The sequence below is a fragment of the Argopecten irradians genome, chromosome 10 (genome assembly GCF_041381155.1).
Source record: "Argopecten irradians isolate NY chromosome 10, Ai_NY, whole genome shotgun sequence".
NCBI classification, from domain to species: Eukaryota; Metazoa; Mollusca; class Bivalvia; order Pectinida; family Pectinidae; genus Argopecten; species Argopecten irradians.
Genome location: NC_091143.1, coordinates 24,310,486 through 24,335,582, shown reverse-complemented (window position 1 = coordinate 24,335,582; position 25,097 = coordinate 24,310,486). Strand labels below are relative to the sequence as shown.

At 35.4% G+C, this 25,097-nt stretch overlaps 3 protein-coding genes across 3 annotated transcripts in view; 2 read left to right on the top strand and 1 right to left on the bottom strand.

The window, feature by feature from the left end:
- The first annotated feature begins 518 nt into the window (after positions 1–518).
- LOC138332617 (serine/arginine repetitive matrix protein 2-like) lies at positions 519–1,181 on the top strand. The gene has a single exon (XM_069280618.1). It carries the CDS (start codon positions 519–521, stop codon positions 1,179–1,181), a length of 663 nt encoding a protein of 220 aa, XP_069136719.1.
- Positions 1,182–7,609: 6,428 nt separating this feature from the next.
- LOC138333458 (G2/mitotic-specific cyclin-B-like) lies at positions 7,610–13,229 on the bottom strand. The gene is made up of 8 exons (XM_069281839.1): positions 13,072–13,229; positions 11,807–12,136; positions 11,154–11,408; positions 10,704–10,862; positions 10,190–10,426; positions 9,781–9,921; positions 9,337–9,441; positions 7,610–9,013 (listed from the first exon to the last, which is right to left on the bottom strand). Exons 1-8 carry the CDS (start codon positions 13,093–13,095, stop codon positions 8,903–8,905), a joined length of 1,362 nt encoding a protein of 453 aa, XP_069137940.1. The 5' UTR covers positions 13,096–13,229; the 3' UTR covers positions 7,610–8,902.
- A 260-nt stretch (positions 13,230–13,489) lies between these two features.
- The window catches only part of LOC138332616 (focadhesin-like), a 315,742-nt gene continuing 304,134 nt past the window's right edge, over positions 13,490–25,097 (top strand). The window contains exons 1-2 of the mRNA XM_069280615.1: positions 13,490–13,541; positions 15,037–15,228. Coding sequence (XP_069136716.1) covers positions 15,175–15,228 — 54 coding nt within the window. The 5' untranslated portion in view covers positions 13,490–13,541; positions 15,037–15,174. The remainder of the gene's footprint in view (positions 13,542–15,036; positions 15,229–25,097) is intronic.

The following is a 25,097-nucleotide window of genomic DNA, read 5'->3' as shown; positions in this document are numbered from 1 at the left end:
CACACGGAATGACCTTGGTCCAAAGTAATCCCCTTGCTGTACACTATGTACATGTAACACTAGATTATTAATGTTACCGGCAGCTGTTATGTACACCTTCAAATATGCTATATTTAATATATATATATATATTGGGCTACCAGTGTAGTAATATATATCAATTGTAAATAGTATCGTTGTCTTTTGGTGCGTACCAATAGACAACGATACTAATTACAATTGATATATTACAGCTAGACACAATAATTTTAAGAACTGGGCAAGAAAGGAGCTGCGGTTGTTACTGCTGCTGTTGCTAATGATGATAGGATTGGGTAGGAACAGTAAAGACATAACAAGATGAGGACGAGAACAAAGAGATAAAGAAAGATGATGGGAAAGGATAGGAGGAAGGAGAGTAGAAGAGAACGCAAAAAAGCAACAGAAGAAACATCCTCGCTTACTAGGTGTTTAGTACTGTGCTCTGCTTTTCGAGAGGAAGGTATTGGATCGTAACTCTTGGTTAGTGAAGATGCTGCATGAGAAAAGCAAATGGAGCAGCAAAGGGGACGATGAGGAGTGAGAGAATGAAGATGAAGAATGGGAGAATGAGTATGAAGAGTGGGAGGATAAGAATGAAGAGTGAGAGGATGAAGATGGGGAGAGGGAGGATGGGGATACAAAGCGGAAGGAAGATGTTGAGGAGTAGGAGGATGAGGATGAAGAGTGGGAGGATGAGGATGAGGAGGTGGAGAATGAGGTGTGGGAGGATGAGGTGTTGGATGATGAGGAGTGGGAGGATGAGAAGTGGGAGGATGAGGAATGGGAGGATGAGGAGTAGGAGGATGAGAATGAGGAGTTGGAGGATGAGGAGTAGGAGGATGTGGATGAGGAGTGGGAGGATGAGGATGAGGAGTGAGAGGATGAGGAGTGGGAGGATGAGGAGTAGGAGGCTAATGATGAGGAGTTGGAGGATGAGGAGGATAAAGATGAGGAGTAGGAGGATGAGGATTAGGAGTGGGAGGATGAGAAGTGGGAGGATGAGGATTAGGAGTGGGAGGATGAGGAGTGGGAGAATGAGAAGTGGAAGGATGAGGAGTAGGAGGATGAGGATGAGGAGTAGGAGGATGAGGATGAAGAGTTGGAGGATGAGGAGTGGGAGGATGAGGAGTAGGAGGATGAGGATTAGAGTGGGAGGATGAGGAGTGGGAGGATGAGGATTAGGAGTGGGAGGATGAGGAGTGGGAGGATGAGGAGTAGGAGGATGAGGATGAAGAGTTGGAGGATGAGGAGTGGGAGGATGAGGAGTAGGAGGATGAGGAGTAGGAGGATGAGGAGTAGGAGGATGAGGATGAGGAGTGGGAGGATGAGGAGTGGGAGGATGAGGATTAGGAGTGGGAGGATGAGGAGTGGGAGGATGAGGAGTAGAAGGATGAGGATGAGGAGTGGTAGGATGAGGAGTGGGAGGATGAGGAGTGGGAGGATGAGGAGTGTGAGGATGAGGATATATATAACACAAATGTGATCATACTATAACACCAAGGTTATCTTACGATAATACCCAGGTGATCTTACCATAACATCAATGTGATCTTACCATAACACCAAGGCGATCTTACCATAACACCAAGGCGATCTTACCATAACACCAAGGTGATCTTACCATAACACCAAGGTGATCTTACCATAACACCAAGGTGATCTTACCATAACACAAAAGTGATCTTACCATAACACCAAGGTGATCTTACCATAACACCAAGGTGATCTTACCATAACACCAAGGTGATCTTACCATAACACCAAGGTGATCTTACCATAACACCAAGGTGATCTTACCATAACACTAAGAAGATCTTACAATAACACCAAAAGTAATCTTACCATAACACAGAGGTGATATTACAATAACAGAAAAGTAATCTTACCATAACACCAAGGTGATCTTACCATAAAACAAAAGTAATCTTACAATAACATCAAGGTGATCCTTACCATAACACACAAGGCGATCTTACCATAACACAAATGTGATCTTACCATAACACCAAGGTTATCTTACCACAATACCAGGTGATCTTACCATAACATCAATGTGATCTTACCATAACACCAAGGCGATCTTACCATAACACAAAAGTGATGATACTATAACACCAAGGTTATCTTACAATAATACCCAGGTGATCTTACCATAACACCAAGGTGATCTTACCATAACACAAAAGTAAACTTACCATAACACCGAGGTGATCTTACCATAACCCCATAGTGATCTTACCATAATACTAAGATGATCTTACAATAAGAGAAAAGTAATCTTACCATAACACCAAGGTGATCTTATCATAACACCAAGGTGATCTTACCATAACACCAAGGTGATCTTACCATAACACAAAAGTAATCTTACTATAACACCAGTGATGTGATCTTACCATAACACCAAGGTGATCTTACCATAACACAAAAGTGATCTTACCATAACACCAAGGTGATCTTACCATAACACCAAGGTGATCTTACATAACAGTATCTTACCATAACACAAATATCTTACCAACCAGTGATCTTACCATAACACATATCTTACAAAAGTGATCTTACCATAACATACACAAGGTGATCTTACCATAACACCAAGGTGATCTTACCATAACACCAAGGTGATCTTACCATAACACCAAGGTGATCTTACCATAACACCAAGGTGATCTTACCATAACACAAAAGTGATCTTACCATAACACAAAGTGATCTTACCATAACACCAAGGTGATCTTACCATAACACAAAAGTAATCTTACTATAACACCGAGGTGATCTTACCATAACCCCAAAGTGATCTTACCATAACACCAAGGTGATCTTACCATAGCACCAATGTGTTCTTATCATAATACCAAGGTGATCTTACCATAACACAAAAGTGATCTTACCATAACATCAAGGTGATTTTACCATAACACCTAGGTGATCTTACTAAACCCCAAAGTGATCTTACCATAACACCAAGGTGATCTTACCATAACACCAAGGTGATCTTACCATAACACCAAGGTGATCTTACCATAACACAAAAGTGATCTTACCATAACACCAAGGTGATCTTACCATAACACCAAGGCGATCTTACCATAACACAAATGTGATCATACTATAACACCAAGGTTATCTTACCACAATACCCAGGTGATCTTACCATAACATCAATGTGATCTTACCATAACACCAAGGCGATCTTACCATAACACAAAAGTGATGATACTATAACACCAAGGTTATCTTACAATAATACCCAGGTGATCTTACCATAACACCAAGGTGATCTTACCATAACACAAAAGTAAACTTACCATAACACCGAGGTGATCTTACCATAACCCCATAGTGATCTTACCATAATACTAAGATGATCTTACAATAAGAGAAAAGTAATCTTACCATAACACCAAGGTGATCTTATCATAACACCAAGGTGATCTTACCATAACACCAAGGTGATCTTACCATAACACAAAAGTAATCTTACTATAACACCGAGGTGATCTTACCATAACCCCAAAGTGATCTTACCATAACACCAAGGTGATCTTACCATAGCACCAATGTGTTCTTATCATAATACCAAGGTGATCTTACCATAACACAAAAGTGATCTTACCATAACATCAAGGTGATCTTACCATAACACCTAGGTGATCTTACTATAACACCAATGTGATCTTACCATAACATCAAGGTGATCTTACCATACCACCTAGGTGATCTTCGCACAACACAAAAGTGATCTTACCATAACACAAAGGTGATCTTACCATAACACCAAGGTGATCTTACCATAACACAAAAGTAATCTTACTATAACACCGAGGTGATCTTACCATAACCCCAAAGTGATCTTACCATAACACCAAGGTGATCTTACCATAGCACCAATGTGTTCTTATCATAATACCAAGGTGATCTTACCATAACACAAAAGTGATCTTACCATAACATCAAGGTGATCTTACCATAACACCTAGGTGATCTTACTATAACACCAATGTGATCTTACCATAACATCAAGGTGATCTTACCATACCACCTAGGTGATCTTCGCACAACACAAAAGTGATCTTACCATAACACAAAGGTGATCTTACCATAACACCAAGGCAATCTTACCATAACACCAAGGCGATCTTAATATAACACAAATGTGATCATACTATAACACCAAGGTTATCTTACCACAATACCCAGGTGATCTTACAATAACATCAATGTGATCTTACCATAACACCAAGGTGATCTTACCATAACACCAAGGTGATCTTACCATAACACCAAGGTGATCTTACCATAACACCAAGGTGATCTTACCATAACACAAAAGTAAACTTACCATAACACCGAGGTGATCTTACCATAACCCCATAGTGATCTTACCATAATACTAAGATGATCTTACAATAAGAGAAAAGTAATCTTACCATAACACCAAGGTGATCTTATCATAACACCAAGGTGATCTTACCATAACACCAAGGTGATCTTACCATAACACCAAGGTGATCTTACCATAACACAAAAGTAATCTTACCATAACACCGAGGTGATCTTACCATAACCCCAAAGTGATCTTACCATAACACCAAGGTGATCTTACCATAGCACCAATGTGTTCTTATCATAATACCAAGGTGATCTTACCATAACACCAAGGTGATCTTACCATAACACAAAGGTGATCTTACCATAACACCAAGGTGATCTTACCATAACACCAAGGTGATCTTACCATAACATCAAGGTGATCTTACCATACCACCTAGGTGATCTTCGCACAACACAAAAGTGATCTTACCATAACACAAAGGTGATCTTACCATAACACCAAGGCAATCTTACCATAACACCAAGGCGATCTTAATATAACACAAATGTGATCATACTATAACACCAAGGTTATCTTACCACAATACCCAGGTGATCTTACAATAACATCAATGTGATCTTACCATAACACCAATGTGATCTTACCATAACACCAAGGTGATCTTACCATATCACCTAGGCGATCTTACCATAACCAATGTGACCAAGTCAGAGTGTCTCGCTCAGTGACTGACCCACTAGGGTATCAGACTTCACGACAAGCTAGTTATTGTCAATACACGTGTACAGTGAAATGCTTGATTTCAAGCAACAATTTAAAAAAGAAAGTGTTCATAAATAGATGTTTGATCAAATGACCTTGACCTATGGTAAATTGACTTCTAGCTTACTTCCAAAACTTATTGCATAATCTTATGAATCATTAGGAAATGCTTATCAGAAAAAAATACCTGAACCTGTGACATTGACCTGCCTTTGGCCCATCATGATACATATATATATGTATATATATATATCCAAAGCTCTCTCTCTCTCGCTCTCTCTGCAGGCTGTGATTGATCTTTTTTTTTTTACCTGAACTGCATCCAGTTTTACTAGTCCAAGGGTGGATATAATGACAGCGATAGTAACTAGTAGTAACCCCTGGAGTTTCGAGGATGTCATTAACTTTGGTCAGTCAGATTATTTATAAACTTCTTTGATCTAGAGGTACATGTATACTCATTATCGGCTTTATAATTAAAATATGTGAAAACCATTGAGTGGTTGTATTTCCTCAATTTTTTGGCTATTGAACGAGGGGAGGTAACTCTCAGGAGGTAATACACTTGTAAGACATGTACTTGGTCATTTCAGTAATGTCTCCGATGTACTCAAACTGATAAATATTTCTAATATTCTTTTTCTCTCACGGAGTATATGTAGAAATATCACTGGTTAGTATATGTACCTCGAAACACACATTTTTGTGGAAATACAACTATAAAATTCAAGAGCACATAGGTGATTCAAATTAGGCCAAAAAAAAATATGCCTGTTTAGAGTTACCCGACCGACCCTAATTTTTTCCACTTTTCTACGATTTTTTTTTTTTTAAGTTGGGACTTCGATATGGCCATTATTTTAGAGTGGAAATCCTCCTGACCTACCGACCTTATTTTTTCTACAGACATATTTTCTTGTTGTCTTACATTTAACAGCAGTTTTTCTTTTGTCTCAAGACATGCTTTAGTATAATAGAAAATAAATGAGAAACCTAAAAGTAAATATAGGTTTTGATGGTAGGGTTAGCTGCTGTCCAAATAACATATATTCAGTGTAATACAGAAGTAATGACGTGTTTCTGGAACTCAAAATTGCACAAGTGTTGCATTACACATGTCTAAAGACCTCTGAAATATGAGGTATTTAGACCTGTCGTTGATAAATTCTAATTATACGCCTCATTAATTTTACTTTTAGAAAAATTGAGTTATTGATATACAATCATTTGTTTTCATACTAAATCCGACTTTTAGTTTCTGATTGGCAGATTTACTATGAAAATATCAGAGAACGGCATTAGTAAAACCAGACGTCAACGTTGCACATTGGTATAGAAAAATCGTACCTAAACAAATTTCATTTCCCCCCCCCCCCAAAGTAGTCTGAAAAATTAATTATAAGCATTGATGTCACTATTTTTGAACCTCATCAGGTAATGAATAAAGTTCAAAATTATTTACATTAATGCTGAAATAATTAATCTGTTTTCACACTAAATCCAACTTTCTGATTGGCAGATACTTTTTCTTCATATATTATGAAGAAAAAATCAGAATGGAGCGAAAATCTGACGTTATGACATCGTGTAGTGTATTGATTTGGAAAAATAATCCATTGGAAAGTTGATGGAATCATACGTTTAAACGTGTTTTATGTTATCAAGTAGTCTATAAAATTAATTATAAGCATTGATGTCGCTATGTATTTTTTTTTAAAACTTTTATCAGGTTATGAAATAAATTTAGTTTGCAATCTTTTGTGAGAATCCGCGTAGCAGATTCAGTTTGCAAACAAAATTTCTTTCATACCCCGATGAACTTCAAGTTAAACAAGAGCTGTTGGAGAACAGCAAAGCTCGCCTATTCAGAAGAAGTTGATGTTCAAGTATTTACTAATTAAACATGGAAATATGACAAATTAACAGACTCAAAACCCCCCTAAAGGGCCCTAAATTGGTTGTATTATCACATTCAGCATCCATACACATTAGGAAAATAAAATCATAAACATTTATGATGACTTCAGCTGAAACAATTGACGAAACAGAAACTTGCTCAAAAACTTTAACGTGAAATGGGACGCCAACGCTGACGTGACAACATTAGCTCCCCCTATTCTTCGAATAGGTGAGCTAAAAAAAGTGACATAAATGCTGAATTGAATAGCATCCATGGATCACATTTATATGAATTGTTCTTGGCTCCAAGTCAACCTCACATCTCTGAATTAAAAATTAAAGACTGGATATTTTTCATTTTTCTTTTTTTATTTATTTCAAATTGATTATATATACATATCTATACAATGGTAATAATATTGGGGTATGCATGCTATGTTAAAAAGACAGATGAACAAATTGTAATACCTGATCACTAAATGTTCCAAACAACAGACATCAAAATTCTAGTAATTCTATTAAAGATTTCCGAAAAATAATAATGTGTAAGAATCTAGTAATTTATTATGAATTAAAAAAAAAAAAAAAAAAAAAAAAAACTAAATAAAATTTTTAGTTTCAATTTTGTAATTTAATCTTAAACTTTGATCTGTTGTTTGGAGCTTTTGCATTCCAACTAAATCTGTAAATAATCCTTATAAATAAATAAATGGCCAATGTACATAATATCATGAAAGACTAAAGAGGGGCTGCAAACTAATGCTAATTGAGACACTCCCCAAAATACTCTACACAAGTTTGTCAAAATACCCTGATTTTTAACACCGATCCCCGTCCTAAAATAGCAATCTGGAAAATCCACATCAATATATCAAATCTTTTTGTACCATGATTAACATCAAAATCCTTTCAGGTCATGTAAACTTTTCTCTAAAGATTTCATCCAAAATATAATTATAAAATAATCAAATTTCTTTCTGTTTAGGTATCCCATGATTTTTTTTTTATAATTCAAATCAAGAATTCATAATTAAAGCTTTCTTTGATAAACTTTGGTTATAGTAATCTGTAACATTCTTGGCTAATTTGTAAGTAGATACAGAGTCATCTGGCTAATCTTAATCTGCCTATTTGTACTAAAAGACATTCAAATTATAGAAAGAAATAAAAGCATGAAAATGGAAATGTTAAAAGGTGTTGTACATAGTTCAAGAGACTTAAAAAACATAAAAGAGATCTATTTCAGATCTAATTTAGAGAAAAGATCTATATTGGATGGACATATACTTCCTCAGCAGTCCCATTGTCTATAGATTTGGGGCCAAATTTTGACATCAATCATCACAATGGTGAAACAAGCAAAAAAGGCAGGAAGCCAGATGAACCTGCATGTACTGAATTCAGTTATCAATTTAAATCTCAAAAAGCAGATTTCAACAAAATGGATCTCAAATGAATTTTCAGAAATAATTTTTCAAGGATTTTTGTGTCGTGATCAGTCAATTTGTTCCTCTTCGAGACAATTCTGTTCCATACACACTCTATAAAAAATATCAATACATTATAAAAATTCTCTCATTCCTTCATATTAACAGCCATTCAAACACATTCACAGACAACAGTTACACATATCAACAACCAGGAATGGTCTCCCTTTGAGGGATTTCTCGCATGCAGTTTCAACACACCAAATACTGGTGAAATCACACAAATCCATCCATGTGCATCAACAATCAAACATGCATCCTCTCAATAGTTTTTAAAATAGGGTGTTGGCATGGAAATGTTCACTCGGGGCAGGGCTCGGGTGCTTGTTCAGGCCTTTGTACCCTATACATCACAGGAAATGCTCATAACGGGAAACAAGACAACTGGGCCTCATGATGCTGCCTCCGCCGCCGCTGCCAAGTCTATTAATGTTTGAGATTGTAGTTCTGAGATGGTGCTGATTTTGTTGAACTTAGAACTGGCATACTTTGTTCTGACAGCCTGCAAAATAGAAGACAGTAAATCAGTAAATGTTTGAAACACAATAGGAAAATATATCAATATACTGTATTCGACCACGATCAGATTTTTGGAGCGGTAGCATACACATCACAACAGATTGTAAAGTTCTGGTTGAGAATTGCTGGTTACCAGGAAAGAATTACAAGTCACTATTACTCAAAAATACAATAATATTTAATATTAAACATAGAATTCCATCAATGTTGATATTGACCTGTGGAAACTATATGGCAGTAGTAATTTAAGTAAATATTTCTTTCTATCAATGGTTGACTGAAAATCAATTTACATTGGACACTTACTGTGAGTTTGCTCTTTTCAGCTTTGATGACTAGAGTTGATAATTTGTGGACCATGGGCATCAGATCACTTTCTGAGTAGGAGCTGTAGTGACTCAACGTGTCCGTCTACAGGAATAAATCAACTCATGTATACATGTGTTCAATCACTTAAATTATACAATTTTAATTTATAAATCAACCTTCAAGTCAATAGGAACATCAAGTACACAAATACATTCAGCAAGCAACCTTTCTTCCCATGAATTTTGCAGTTACTGCTTGTATTCTTGCATCGGTAAGGTTTGTGTTTACACTGTCCCTATATCATTTACGCATGGAAATGCAAAAGGATCCAACACCTACTTTCCCCTTTATTCCAATTATAGAAATTCCATTTATCAAAGAACACCCTTATTAAATCTGGAAACCTTTTTAAAATATTTTTACCATAAAATATGTACATACCCATTTGCTGCCATCAAGAAGCAACATGGACAGACAGAGGGCCCCAGCAGCGATTTCTGAAGGGTTATGATGTACCATGTCGTATTCTATGATCGTCAACTCCATCAGGTATTTGGCAAGTGTGTGTTTCATAGCATCAACCTAGGGGAAAAAATTTCAAATTTTAACTACCAACCTGCATTAGTTTTATAACAAAATGAACCAACTTAAAGTCGTATGAACAAACACAATGCCGTAAGGGAGGTAACTCAAACATAGCCACTGATCAAAGTCATGTAAAACTTGATGACTAGGTAAATCAAAACTAGAAATGGAGGTAAACTACTTCTGTATTGCAATTAGGATGGCAAAAGATAAGCACTCGTTGGGATTGAAACCGAACATATGTAAAAATTGGCAAAATAACTACCTGGCCAGCCTTGGAATCCCGTCGTAGAAAATGTAAACACAGAGGTTTTCCCATATTGAAATCTAAAGCACGCAGAATTTTGGCTTCCATATCACGAATGTCTTTCTTTTGATAAGCATTGTCCGTTATGTACACAAAGTCTGCCAATTCTGGCGCATACATTTCCTCGTATTTGGATGCTATTAACATACATGTGACTCCCACTAACTGTAGTTTACTTCTGGGTACAGGACACAACTGAAGTGAAAAGTCCACAAAAACGTTAATTAGGTAATTTTCAGTGCATCAACAAATAACTTCCAATTGTAAACCAAAACAGGATCAATAAATTAAAATTGTCAAAGGTCAACAAATATTCTTGATCTTTTGCTAAAGTAACTTTGGTACATTTGGACAAACTAATCAATACAATTTTTCATGTAATACATCAAATGGTTTACATTAGGCCAAATATAGATAAGTATCCTTGCCAGTTGGAAGTCTATGAAAGCTGATAAGATGGTAATGAAGTTACCTGTAAGAATCTGTCTATTAGCGCCACTGTGAGGTAAAGTGTCTCCTGGAGGAGATGGAAGCGGTGGTGCACCTGACATAGCCAGTCAATGAGGATAGATCGCATCTTACCGGTCACTTCCAGGCCTTCGAGGTAGTTTGGTCGAACTGTGTACTTTTCCTGCAGCAACATGTCAAGATTAGTGTTGGGCATTGGGAGAGAAAAAAACACACAAAACAACCAGCACACAAAACAATTGATGATTATCACTATTCGTTACTTTGAACTATTAGAAGCGTCAATACGATTGTCTCTGGCGTGCCTGTTGATCGATAGATATCGATTTTCAGAGACAACCGTTCAAACACTAATTGAGATATGTTAAAAGCTTCACTATTGGCAGTAAACCGATTGCAAATAATAAAATAAAAGAGTCTATGACTGGAAAATGTATGTAAAACAAATGTTTACCTCTAAGTGTCTCATGTAGTTGTAGATATCATTGACATACTCGCTGACTAACTGGGGGTTCTCTTTGTCATTTGCGTCAATGTCTTGCACTTTGAGAAGTGCTTTAGAGAATGCCTCAGGTTTGTCTTCACTAATGTCCATACATTCTGTTTTCACTGGGGGAACCAAAGACACAGTTGATGGCTGTGAAGGCATCGACCGTAATAAATCTGGAATCTTTGGCTCTGGCTTAATGTGAACAGGTTCCTCTGCATCCTGTCATAAAAACATTGGTTACAAAGTCTGCTGCTGAATGCATGTTCATATTCCTTTAGAAATCCTTACTGAGAAAAATAATTTTAAACCAAAATGTGATTAAAAATCTGGTACCATAGTCCATACTTTCCAAATAAAGATGCTGTTTATCACTTACAAGGTACTGGGACCCTACCAGTAGTTGTGAAGGAATAGTAGTCGTAATTTGGAAAAAAATATTTGCATCTCATGTAACACATTATTTCAATAAACAAAACATGGAGTATTTGTCAGTAGCTACACAAATCGCAACTACTGGTTGGATCCAAATAGTTTTTTTTTGTCCAAATCTAAAACTTTATTGATGTGATCTTAAAACCCTTTTACTCGAATGTGAAAAACTACTCAGTGATACTCACCAGGTGGACATGATTGGCGTAGTCTGTTTGCGTCTCTATCAATGATTTTAGGGAGGATGTGGCTTTTGTTTTGTTTAGCACCAATGATTGTTGAGGTTGAAGTTTGTTTGATAATTGAACAATTTCCTTTTTGATGGCAGTCTGTTTTTTAGTGGGGTCTATAGATATAGCAGAAACTTTGTTTCGAATGTCCCCTAGAGCAGACCTTTGACCTGCATGCGAAACTGGACGAGCAACTTGACCAAGTCCAATTGTTTTTGTCGTCAATGCTTTCAGATCGGGATTTTCCTTGTTTATTGCAATCTTCAAGTTCTGTTGAAGTACATTTGCCTGAAAAATACAAAAGGGAACAGTTAATTACACACAGAAATGTATAGATCTATGATAAAAATAAGCATGGCATCCAAGTATTATTGCCAGACAGAAACCTAAAAAAAATCTTACAATTTGTATCTGGGTCACATCACAAAATCATTACACAAATTTATACTTTACGGTATCAATATCAGATGAGACTTATCAGTGTTTGTGCTCTGGTGTATGTCCCCCATATCTTTTTTTAAAGTAGGAATTTATATACAAAGGGATCACATTTTTGCAACACCCACTGAAAACCTTGCGCTTATTTTTTAATTCAGCAGGTTGCATAATTATTTTCTAAATGTTGAAAGCTAAAAAAAGACCTATCATTATATATATTGCAATTGTTTACATTTAAAACACAGAGGTTCGCATAGAACATACAAACTATTTTTATTTTACCTCCAGTAAATGCGTGGGATAATGAGAATACAAACTTGCATTTTTTCTTTTAATTATTTATAAGTGGACGAAACATTTATATATCTTTCTTTTCAATACAGTGGAAACTTTGATTAATGTAGGCCGGTCTAAGGTTACTTTATATATCGCATTATTCAATGAACAAGATTATTTCCGCCGACTTGAAAAGTTTGTCTAAGCACCAAAACATGTTTGTACCTGCTAGGTGAGCAAAACCGCCGTTAAATTACTCAATGTAAACTAAAAACATAAACGCTTTTCGTATATATTTCAACAAGAAACAAATTAACTGCAACAAAAGCATTTAACGTTTGTCTCGTAATATCAAAATGTTGATGAAATACCGAAAATACTAAGAAAACAACAGAAAATGGAGCGACATTTTGGCACGAAAACATGTCTGACTTTGTTTTGCTGAAGGACGTAACTCAATAAATGCTAAAATAACTATATATAATTCTGTAAAATAATATCATACTTACCGACTGTGATCTAGTAACAGCCATGGTTAGTTTTTAGCTGATTTTGTAAATGCGTAATGGTGTTGATGCTGTGAAAACACTGCATGAACTGTAAGCTCAGCCACACTCTGCCTATTTCCACAGCAAACTAACCATAAGCGTCAGAGACACTCGGAACAGCATTCAAATAATTGCGGCATACATCTCATTGGTCGAATAGTGAAATCAACATGTTTTTGATTGGTCAATTTTGTTGATAATTTGTAGCAACAATTCGATATTTTAGATATAAGCCATTAAATTAACATTTTTGATTAGAATTTCTTCTCATATGGAAAATAATTGATAATGTTTAAGTTATAGAATGAAACAATACGCAAAGAAAATAATATTTTTCAACAAACAACATGTCGTACTTCCGGAGTTGTTCGGAACATCTCTGCTATCGTCCACCGGATGTGTGTTGTTGCAGTGAGCACCTGTTCAGACAGGTAAATAGATATCGTGCTTACTCCTGTCTTGAGTGCGAATAGCTGTCACACGAATGGCCCTCCCACAATATATTGACTATTCATTATTTCCCCAACCTATTTGCATAATTGTCATACTGAAAATAGAAACTGGCATCTATGGTTGCTGACATTAACGGCGTATTATCTAGGTTGCTGAAGAGAAAGTAGGCACCCAATAAGTACTAGGTAGATTACATATAACTGAACCTAGAACATATTGATATAACTGTTAGATAGTCGCTTTTTCATACAGCAATTGTTTTTGATTTATTTGGGAATATGTCCTTGGCTTAAATGCAAAAAAGTGCGGAATTTGAAAAAGATCAAAATATAAAGAAAACCCAAACCACTGCTGTGGACAGTAGAATATCATATCTATTTTTGGCATTAATTTTATCTCCATAATATTGATTTTGCATCATGTTTAAACTCATCATCTTAATTCATAATTATTAGAAAGCTATATAGAAATGTTAAAGAGTGTAAGTGAATCAACTACACCATTATGTAATATGTATAGGTCAACATTATATATATTTACAGGAATGCATAGTTTGATTTCTAGATACTAGGCCTACATAGTAAAAAAAATTCTGCACCAGATATCAAAGTAACAATGGATTGATCAAAAGTTATTACAACAGCCCACTATAAGATAAATACATAGGTAAAACATCATGAGCAACTCTTGTCTTTTCATGTTTAATAAGTTGTAATCATAAACAAAACATTTTGGTATCAAAAAGATTAAATGAATGCTGGGATGCTGCAAAAGCATTTTCATTTTAAAAACTAGAAGCTGTTTCTGTTTCAGTTTTACAGGTTTTGATTTGTAACTTTAAAACTTAATACTGATTAAAAGAGAATAATAAACATTGTCCCAATTGCTGGAAACAATTTTTTTTTCATACTGGAAATATGTTCTCAACCTTAAAGTTTCTTTTATTACTGTAAAAAAAAACCCCAAAAAAACACCTTATATACATATTTGGCTGCCAAGAAAACAGCTGTTTAATACATGTATGATGTAAGGTTTACCTTATTATCCTGAAGATTATGAGAAGTTCCAATTAAAAAAAGACAGCAGAGTGTATCTTCCCTGCTGTGTTATGGATATCAATAAATTGAATGATCACGATGGATATCCTAATGGAATAATGGATATCCAAAAACAAGAAATAGAGTGACCTTTTTCAAGTTTGACTAATTGCCTTAGATGGAGTGGATATTTTTAGTTTACACTTTTTTTTGGCCATATCTTAATTTACAAATAAAATTATAACACACAGATATATGTCATCTCAAGAAAAAGTCGGCATCAAAGGGACACAAATATATATTATCCTCAAAATGTGTTTAAGTTTCCGCAAACATATGTACAGGGGAAGGCATCCATAAATGACCCTTAAGAGATGTTGATTAACAAATTAAAGATGTACAGGTATATCAAAGGTTTTTTTTTATATATTTTCAGTCTGGACTTACTCAATTGAAACTCATGGTTGCAAATTTTATACAACACTGATCAGTTCTCCAACTTTTTGATAAACTGGTAATAAGAAGAATTAGTCTACAAGTTCAAATTTTGTCCTTACCAAGCTGTAGCTAAAGAATGGAAGATATAAAGAAGAGGTTGGAATTTGGAAACATTGCAGTACAAAGTCAGGTAAGAGGCATTTACTCATTTATAGTGTTGATTGCAGCTGGTGACTATAGGTAGCTCAAGAGATAACATCAGACTTGTTTGAACCTGAATCATGTTGAGCATGTTTTAAATTTGATGCCTGTGACCAAACCTTGTACGCCTAAGGGGACTTTCATGTATTATGACATGAACACTTCAATAGTCTTCAAAACTGGTTAAAAGGAAAGATGTCCTCCAGCCAAAATTGATCAAAAGTATTTTGCTGCTTTTTGTCACATTTCATTTTTTTGCAGTTTCATTTCTTAAGTGAAAATTTTTCAACCAATGGAATTGCAAAAACAAAAGAAAAGTATTTTGTAATTGCATCTCAAACACTTATGAAAACTGTTCTAAGAAGTTCACTAAACTATAAATATATAATGGGAAAGAAATTTTGGAATGGTATCATGATCTGATGAAAAAATACATTACCTTAAATACCCAAACCAGTTGATTCCACAAGTGACATTGATAACAGTGAGTGGCAGAATCAAAAGGATTTCATGTTCAATTGCCATTTGCAAATGAAACAATTTTTGAAAATATTATAAAATGTAAATTACTTATAGCTGCAAGGGCCAGAATGAACCATATTATTTAGCTGTCTTTTTATTATTTCATGTGAAATGTCAACAGTATGAGATAGTAATGAAGATCCATTAAAGCTTAAAACACAGAAACTGAAAAAATGATCTAATGTTTATCTGAATATCTCTACCAAAACGACAAAGTTCAAAAATAATTTGGAAAATTTTTGAAAAGAATATTGAGGAATATTATTTCCTATATTTGAGGTGAAAGTCACACACATTTCTTGAATATTATATATATTGTGTATGGCATTAAGCACTAAACTTGCTGACCTGTCAGAATGTGTGACCTTATTGACCCTGGCCGACACTGGGCTATAGGTAAGCTATAATAGGATTTGTACTAACATGCCTGTAATAGGTAGGTGTCGCTGTGACCTTTCTCTGAGGGAAGGCTCAGGATTATAAGCTTCACAATAGAAAACCCATTTCTGAATGGTCATCATTAATTGATTTTACTATAGAAAACACATAATTTTGCCTTCACACTGCAAAATCATAATGGCTATGGAATCAGCTTTTACTGGTCTGTAGATGATTGACCTCAGTACAGCTGTGAATATGAGCAAGTTGATAATTATAGGATTAATACCAGACAGTAATTAATCAGTTAAGACTGGTTTAGGTAGTTGAAAGATGTGCATGTTCTTGTCAAGTGCCCCTTCCAGGAATCAAACTCTGATGTCTGGATTGAATGATCATCACTCTGTTTCAAATGTTGGCGTCAGCTAACTGACAGAGATAGGCCATATTCAACACTCACTATACATCTGTACAAACCACAACTACCACCTCCTTTTACAGAGCAATCAAAGAAATCTTATTGCACAACATTACTTCCATACATCCATCAGTTTGTGACTTCTTACAGATTGAAATCATACTAAATTTGACTGGAAACATCCCACTTGGTGGGTGGTGTTTAAAATGCTTTCCATGCAACACTTGTGGTTGCACGAGCAACAAGGTCAAAAGTGTCAATGACTTAAAAACAAAAAAACAAATCTAATTGTAAAAAAATTGTAAGAATGGACTTGGCTTTGTCGATCACAATGGCAAGTATCTTGATTGGTAGAGCATCTGGTTAGTGTTCAAACGTAGATCAGGGTTTGAACCTCTTTTTGGCCCATACTACCCTTTTGTAGAATTGGTGACTAACTAAATACCCATGGTGGTGGTATATGGTCTTATAGATGGTTTAGGGCAGTGGCTTTGAGGCGTGTAGTAGGATTGTTCTGGGTCAACTATCAGTTACCATTTAGTTCATTTGATAGGCAAATGTTTGCAGGTCATAAATCTGAACCCTGCATGGCTTACAGTTTCCTTCCTGTTACAATGTTGTATATGGGGTTTATCTGCTAGATAGAAAAGATGAAACAAAGAATAACTGTCATTTATCAAATTATGAGATGTGTTATTGTACATATGATATAAAAACTATCATTATGGTAGTGAAATTGTCCTTTAATGTTCCTGCTGAATTTGCACAGCTTGGATACTACCATTGTGCTGAATAAGGTGTTGGTATAAGATTAAATCTAGGACTGTGTACAATAATCTTTAGGACAGGGATTAATATTGCACCTAATCATGCAGTAGTAAGGCCTGAGTACCCGGTGTAACAAACTTTTATCATGATCTTGTTGTTAACTCACATGAATGAAATATAAATCAGCAGATTAAGTCCTACCTAAAGACCAATTATCATTGAAAATTGTGTGGTTTATTTCCAAGTGGCTGCCGTGTAAAATTGCTTTAGTGCCAGAAGTAGACAATGCACAGTAGTAAAACTGGCCTTGATACTAATACCAGGCACCTGTTGGAAGGTCCAGTATACATAACATTCAGCAACTATCCAAGTTATATTTCTATATGCTTTCATTGATTTCATAAATGTATATAAGTGTTTATACTAAGATTTAAGCTTATATCAGCAATATTTTCAATAGCATCACATCATGTACTGGCACAGCAACATTTGAACTTTGGTATCACCATGCATTTCAAGTATGGTTGCTGACAAAAGTGTAGTTTTCATTGAATAAAACAATAGATTTGTTTTGTTTGTAGCATATCATGAGCAAGCATGATTATGCCTATGCCTATTATTATGCAGCCTTTTGACTAAAAATGTGTATTTTCAGTGACACTTTGAAAAAGAGATCTTCTAACTTAAGTTTGTTGTCTTTGTTAGGGACTGAGAAATACATGTCTTTTAGAATAATTATTTCTTTATTATCCTCCAAATCAAGAGTAACATTAAGAGTAATTTTTGTGCTCTTTTGATACTAATTTTGTTTCCAAATGTGATGCTCAAATTAAAATACCGTATTCGACCCAATAAGCGCCCAGGGCGTTTAAAAAATAGAAGAAGTGCTAATAAGACGAAATTATTGCAAATCTATACAGTCTCTGGTCTTTATTTATGCCAGGGCAATTGAAATGAAGGCCTCAAAAATGGGGACGGGCGCTTATTGGGACATGGGCGCTTATTGGGTCGAATACGGTATCAAAGTGTGAAAGTCTACATTGATGCAGATCATATTTTACGATGATTTGTGCATTCACAATAACTATAATAACTCTAGTTTCACATTCATGTATAATTTTAGCAATAAATTGATGGTACTAAAATTGGTCATATATGATTATAAAGCTTTAATTATGTATTCCATCAGTAGGTCATTTCTCTTTGTATATGACCTGCCATAACTCGCAAGTTGTTGAAGTTCATCCTATTTCATATCGCTGATAGATTTGGTAGAATTTCTGTCTAATTATATTAGGATTAATGATATTTCCCAGAATTTCTTTTTTAATGAGATGATCTGCTTATGCAATTAATCTCTAGGCTAGACGCGATCATGGTGTATTCAGTCACAGAATTGTATAGCCTACTGAATGGTAATAGATTATAACGGCATTTAAATTCTACAAACGGCTTGATCAATTATGTACACACTGGGTAATGGTATACACCTGGCCTTACCTTTAACCTTACATATCATTTAAATACCATTAATATGCAAATATATTCAGCGCCGACCATTATAAGTACAGTATCTACCTGGATATATAAGTATGACGTAGGTGTTTCGCTCGGGTAGGTAGTAAATATAGTATACCTGAATAGGTATTCGTATTCAAATAGGTTGAGGTATTTAAATGTCCGAACATACCTATTGGATTTTTTGGATAAGTTCAGTATGCATACCTGTACAAACCTGAACAGGTCAATAAAGTTTTCTATCCCTAAAATCAATATCAAACTTTATAGTATACAAGTACACATATTGTGTACTATCTAGGCGTGGAGTGGAATGGGACACTTAAAAAAATGCGAGGACTTATGTAATTAGGATATCCCATAGTTCATATGAGTGGAGGTTTTAAAAATGGATAAATATATTCATTTAATATATAACTTGTGAAGTTTTCCAAAGGACTTTACATTTTTAAATGTAAATTAAAACAAGCTAGTTTAATTGTTTTGTTGACTAAGTCAACTCATGTCACTTAAATAGTCATTAATGATTTGATGGAGTTTATCCTAATTTGGTCTGAAGCATCATTGGGTAAATTGGAATAAATAGAATTTTATCATGTAAATGGGAATCAATACAATTTTATCATTTGAAAGGGGTTAAAGGGGTAGGGACCATAAAGATATACTTGTAACAGCATGTCGACTACCATGGGGGCTCAACAACCAATTTTATCAGCACTTAGTCACTATAGGATAAGGTGTGGCCCAATAGAAGAAATATGGCAAATTCTTTATAAATCCTTAATATTAATAAGGTTTTTTTCATAGATACCATTTGGTGGAAAGGAAACAATTTGATACATTATTAGTTATTTTAGTTTTGTAACCTAAAAGAAGAGAGGAACAAAAACGGTTGTGTTTTAAGAAAACAATTTCCATTTATTTTATGCTTTCTGTTATTACAATCAAGAGACAAATGCAATCATGATACATAATTAGTTGGCTCTCATATATATGTTGTCTGACTTATACCTTCATTTTAGACAGAAAAATCCAAGCGAACATTATGTACAAATTTTGATGGTAAATCTCTTTCAAGCCATTGAAACTCCCATGGGTTTTCCCTTATGCAGTTTTCCACCAGATTTCTGTAACACTATCTAGGAAACACTTTAGATTCTAGATTTAAACATTGTTTGAAGAGAAAAACACACCTATTAATTAATTGTCATCATGCACCGTCCGTCGTCATGCACCATGGGATGTTAGCCGTGCGCCATACATAAACTTTCCATTCAAACGACTTCTTCTCTAGCTATAATGGAAAGGCCCAGTGTACTCATATTGGGCTTACAGCATGCTGAGATGAAGGGATGAAGTTTATGCAAATGAATGACCTTAACCTTCATTCAAGGTTACAGGGGTCAAAAAGGCTAAAATCTTTAAACAATTCACTCGGGCATCGTTTTCTTTACTTTTTTGTAGGTTTCCAATTATTTTATGGGTATACATGCATTTACATATGTTTTTTGTCCAAAACAAACATAACTACCATTCTTAATATCTACCGTACCGCTCACAAGACGTCAAATTCACAATTCAGATTCCCTTCAGAAACTCCTTCATATGTATTATGTAAAAAAATAATGCCTCGATGAGAATTTCATATTTCATGGGGTTCAGTTTTATTGCCTAGAAGGTAAGCGATATCAATCAAGTACAATAAAAATGCAAACAAACGTTTTATAATGGTTATAATAATTACTTTGCTCCATTAGCAGTAATAGGCACCAATTGTAGTTCTAAAGACGACACCGTTTTCTGTCAAAAAGTCTTTTGAGCTACAATATTGCAGCTACTTCTTCTCAAGAACTTAAAGGCCCATGGTACTCATATTAGGCTTGCGACATGCTGGGAATTGATGGGCAATCAAGTTTGTTGATATAAACGACCTTGACCTCCTTCAAGGTCACAGTGGTAAAATAGACTAAAATCTTTAAAACTTCTTGTGAAAAAATTACTAATATACCGTATTTTCCCTATTAAGAGCGCCTCCTCTAATAAGGGCGCCCCCACGTTTTTTGCTGAAAAAAATCAGCTAATTTCATACAATTTTTGTGCCAGATTGTGACGATTTGTCTTTGCAGACGCTAATAAAATACTGTTTCACATCAATCTGATGCTTAACAGATATCCGATCAGCTATAAATGTATTGCACTGGGTAACTTAGGACATCTTTGCCATGTGTTTACACATAGAAACAGCGAGAATTCCATGTTCAAAACAAAACGTGTCACTTGAATGCCCCACACACGTGTATGGATGAAGACTAACTGGCAACAACATTTTAGCGATGTCTATACAGGTTTTATGAATACTTACTGTATGTCTATGATAAAGGTTACTAAATAACAGGCATGTTATCATTTTTAAGCATTTAATTGTGTGCTCTTGTCGGTATTTCCCATCTGCCACAAAACGAAAGTAGCGATCGAAAGCACCGTCCGCCATTTTGTGTACGCATGGTAAACAAACAGGCTAGCATAAAATGCCAAAATTCCGTGAAACATACATATTTAACCAATGTTTAATACTTCTGGTGCAAACATTTCTTCATAATTATGTAATTTCAATACTTACTTGACTTCAAAACGTAATTTGGCTATAGTAAGTTTCAGAAAAATACGAAACTAAAAGCAAGATGACTTTAGTCTGTTTCAGAAAAAAAACATCTAAAAATGGTCTCAAATAACGGCGCCCCCTAGGCCATTTACCCGCGCCCGGCGCCCTCATTAGGGAAAATACGGTACCTAGAGACCTGGTATTGGGCCTGTGACATGCTGGGATAAAGAGCTACCAAGTTTGTTCAAACGAATCACCTTGACCTTCATTTGTGGTATTTTAAATATTTAGTACATTCTTGATTCAACTATAATGACTATTTTCTAATTTTGTAGCTTAAGTTGACATTGTAACCATCCGAAACATGCATAAATTATGAAAATGTGGAAAATTTGGTCATTTTCGCAAGGTTTTTGTTTTAGATTAGAAACTATAGAGCGCATCCTTGAACAAACGTAATATTTAATGAGAATAAAAAACCTAGCAAAAATGGCGAAATTATGAATATTTCCACATTTTGAAATTTCATGCATATTTTGGATGGTTACCTTGAAAACTACAGCTGCAAAATTATAAAACAGTAATTATAGTTGAATCAAGAATGTACTAAATCTTTAAAATACCACTTAATCACTAAATAACAGTTAATTGTGAAAATTTGATGGATTTAGGGGCCAAAAAGGGCCCAAACCATACATATATTGTCCATTCAAAAATCTTCTCCATTCACAGATGTGGTAGAATCAAATAATCTTTATAAAAATAAAGGTCTAAAGGTCCAGCCCCTTTACAAAAATTGCGAATTATATGACCCTGGGGTCTCATGTTTCTCCCTGAGGAAGGGGTTAAGTTTACTCTAGTTTATATAGGGAAAACAACAGTCAAAGCGGTGTTGGACATATACTGTTTCCTTCGGCCTCCAGTCTTGGGAAATAGTTCATCAGGTTGGTCCTAACATCTCGGGGAAAGAGTCTTGACTGTTGACAGAAAAGGCATGAAACAACTGTAGACTATCTTTTTTGTCTTGCCCAAAGTTGAGATATTCGACCTATTAGGATGCCATCTTTAGGCAACAACCCCAGGTGAGTGATACAAGCCAACTCGGCCTCTTCTTTGATGTGGTTTTTTAGCTCACCTGGCCCGAGGTCATGATGCGGCGTCTGTCGTTCGTCTGTCTGTCCGTCAACATTTCCTTTAAATCGCTACTAGTCATAGAGTTCTGTCCGTCCGTCAACATTTCCTTTAAATCGCTACTAGTCATAGAGTTCTGCATGGATTGTAACCAAATTTGGCCACAAACATCCTTGGGGAAAGGGGAACAGAACTTGTATAAATTTTGGCTCTGACCCCCTGGGGGCAGGAGGGGCAGGGCCAAATATGGGAAATAGAGGTAAATCCTATAAATCGCTACTTGTCCTAGAGTTCTGCATGGATTGTAACCAAATTTGGCCACAAACATCCTTGGGGAAAGGGGAACAGAACTTGTATAAATTTTGGCTCTGACCCCCTGGGGGCAGGAGGGGCAGGGCCAAATATGGGAAATAGAGGTAAATCCTATAAATCGCTACTTGTCCTAGAGTTCTGCATGGATTGTAATCAAATTTGGCCACAAACATCCTTGGGGAAAGGGGAACAGAACTTGTATAAATTTTGGCTCTGACCCCCTGGGGGCAGGAGGGGCAGGGCCAAATATGGGAAATAGAGGTAAATCCTATAAATCGCTACTTGTCCTAGAGTTCTGCATGGATTGTAACCAAATTTGGCCACAAACATCCTTGGGGAAAGGGGAACAGAACTTGTATAAAATTTGGCTCTGACCCCCTGGGGGCAGGAGGGGCAGGGCCAAATATTGGAAATAGAGGTAAATCCTATAAATCACTACTTGTCCTAGAGTTCTGCATGGATTGTAATCAAATTTGGCCACAAACATCCTTGGGGAAAGGGGAACAGAACTTGTATAAATTTTGGCTCTGACCCCCTGGGGGCAGGAGGGGCAGGGCCATATATGGGGAATAGAGGTAAATCCTATAAATCGCTACTTGTCCTAGAGTTCTGCATGGATTGTAACCAAATTTGGCCAGAAAGATCCTTGGGGGAAGGGGAACAGAACTTGTATAAATTTTGGCTCTGACCCCCCCCCCCCCTCCCCCGGGGCGGGGCCCAATAGGGGAAATAGAGGTAAATCCTATAAATCACTACTTTTCCTAGAGTTCTGCATGGATTGTAACCAAATTTGGTCAGAAACATCCTTAGGGTTAACAGAGTTTGTATATATTTTGGCTTTGACCCCCTGGAGCAGAAAGAGTGGGGCCCAATAGGGGAATTAGAGGTAAATATTCAAATTCATTCAGAAAAGAAACAATGAACCTGTATTCAGAACATTCCTAGACATTACAAACCAGGTGAGCGATACAGGCCCTCTGGGCTTCTTGTAATTAGAATACAATAAAGACTATGTGCTGAAATATTGGCAATTCGCATTAGAAATAACAGAAATATTACTGGAATAAATATTAATAACTGTCCTATATTGAACTCACAGTGTGCAGATGATACCTCAATAATATTAGATGGTTCAGAAAAATCTTTGAAAGGGGTTGTTGATGAATTAAATAGCTATGCGAAAATTTCGGGTCTAAAAATAAATTTGGGTAAAACTGAAGTAGTCTGGATAGGTAGTAAAAAGTATAGCCAAGACGTTCTCATTCCAAATATGAATCTTAGATGGGGAGTAGATAAATTTACACTTCTTGGTATAGATTTTCATGTTGATCTTAGTAGAATTCCGAAAATGATTTTGATAAGAAATTAGTTAAACTTAAATCAATTATCAAAAGTTGGAGTAAACGTTTACTCACACCGATAGGAAGGATACATGTTATTAAATCGCTATTGATATCACAAATGAATCACCTTTTTATTTCCTTGCCTAACCCTTCGGCAAATTTCATTAAGCAACTGAATACAATTCTGTTCAACTTTTTATGGAATAGCAAAATTGATAAGATTAAAAGAGATGTAATAATCCAGCAATACCAGGAAGGTGGGCTAAAAATGGTTCATTTATCATCATATATTGAGTCTCTTAAGATAAGTTGGATCAGAAGAATTTTTATGTCGGAGAGTAAGTGGTTCAGTATACTGAAATCAGATATAAGCTTAAACTTATTGGCCAATTCTGGCAAAGAGTATTTAAAACAAATAAATAGCAAAAATCAGTTTTGGGTAGATGTTTTTAATGCATGGTATAATTTAAGAACAGAAATAGATAAGTTAAAGAGTAGCCAATCCTTACTTAAGACGCCATTATGGTTTAATAACAATGATCTATCTGTTGGAAATAAAGCAGTATTTTATCGGAAATGGTTTGAAAAGGGAATAATGATAATTAATGATCTATTGAAAAACAATATAGATTGCTCCTTTTTTTCATTTAATGAATTCTGTGTTAAACATGGCGCAAATTACAAATTTTTTGGAATACCATGGGTTTATTACTAAGATAAAGAAGTACTTGAACAATTTTCATTTCCCGTTTGAAACACTACTATATCCATTTGTTCCATTACACCTTGAAATAATACTAAGGAAGAAAAAGGGTTCCAAAGACTTTTATAATGTACTTAAAGCAAACAACTGTCAAATAACTTCC

Excerpts from the sequence above, each read along its gene's own strand:
- LOC138332617 (XM_069280618.1), top strand. The coding sequence starts at position 519 with ATGAGAAAAGCAAATGGAGCAGCAAAGGGGACGATGAGGAGTGAGAGA.
- LOC138333458 (XM_069281839.1), bottom strand. The coding sequence starts at position 13,095 with ATGGCTGTTACTAGATCACAGTCG. Across the intron at positions 10,427-10,703 it reads TAATAGACAGATTCTTACAG|TTGTGTCCTGTACCCAGAAG; the intron begins GTAACTTCATTA and ends TTTTCACTTCAG. Across the intron at positions 9,442-9,780 it reads TTCTTGATGGCAGCAAATGG|ACGGACACGTTGAGTCACTA; the intron begins GTATGTACATAT and ends TTATTCCTGTAG.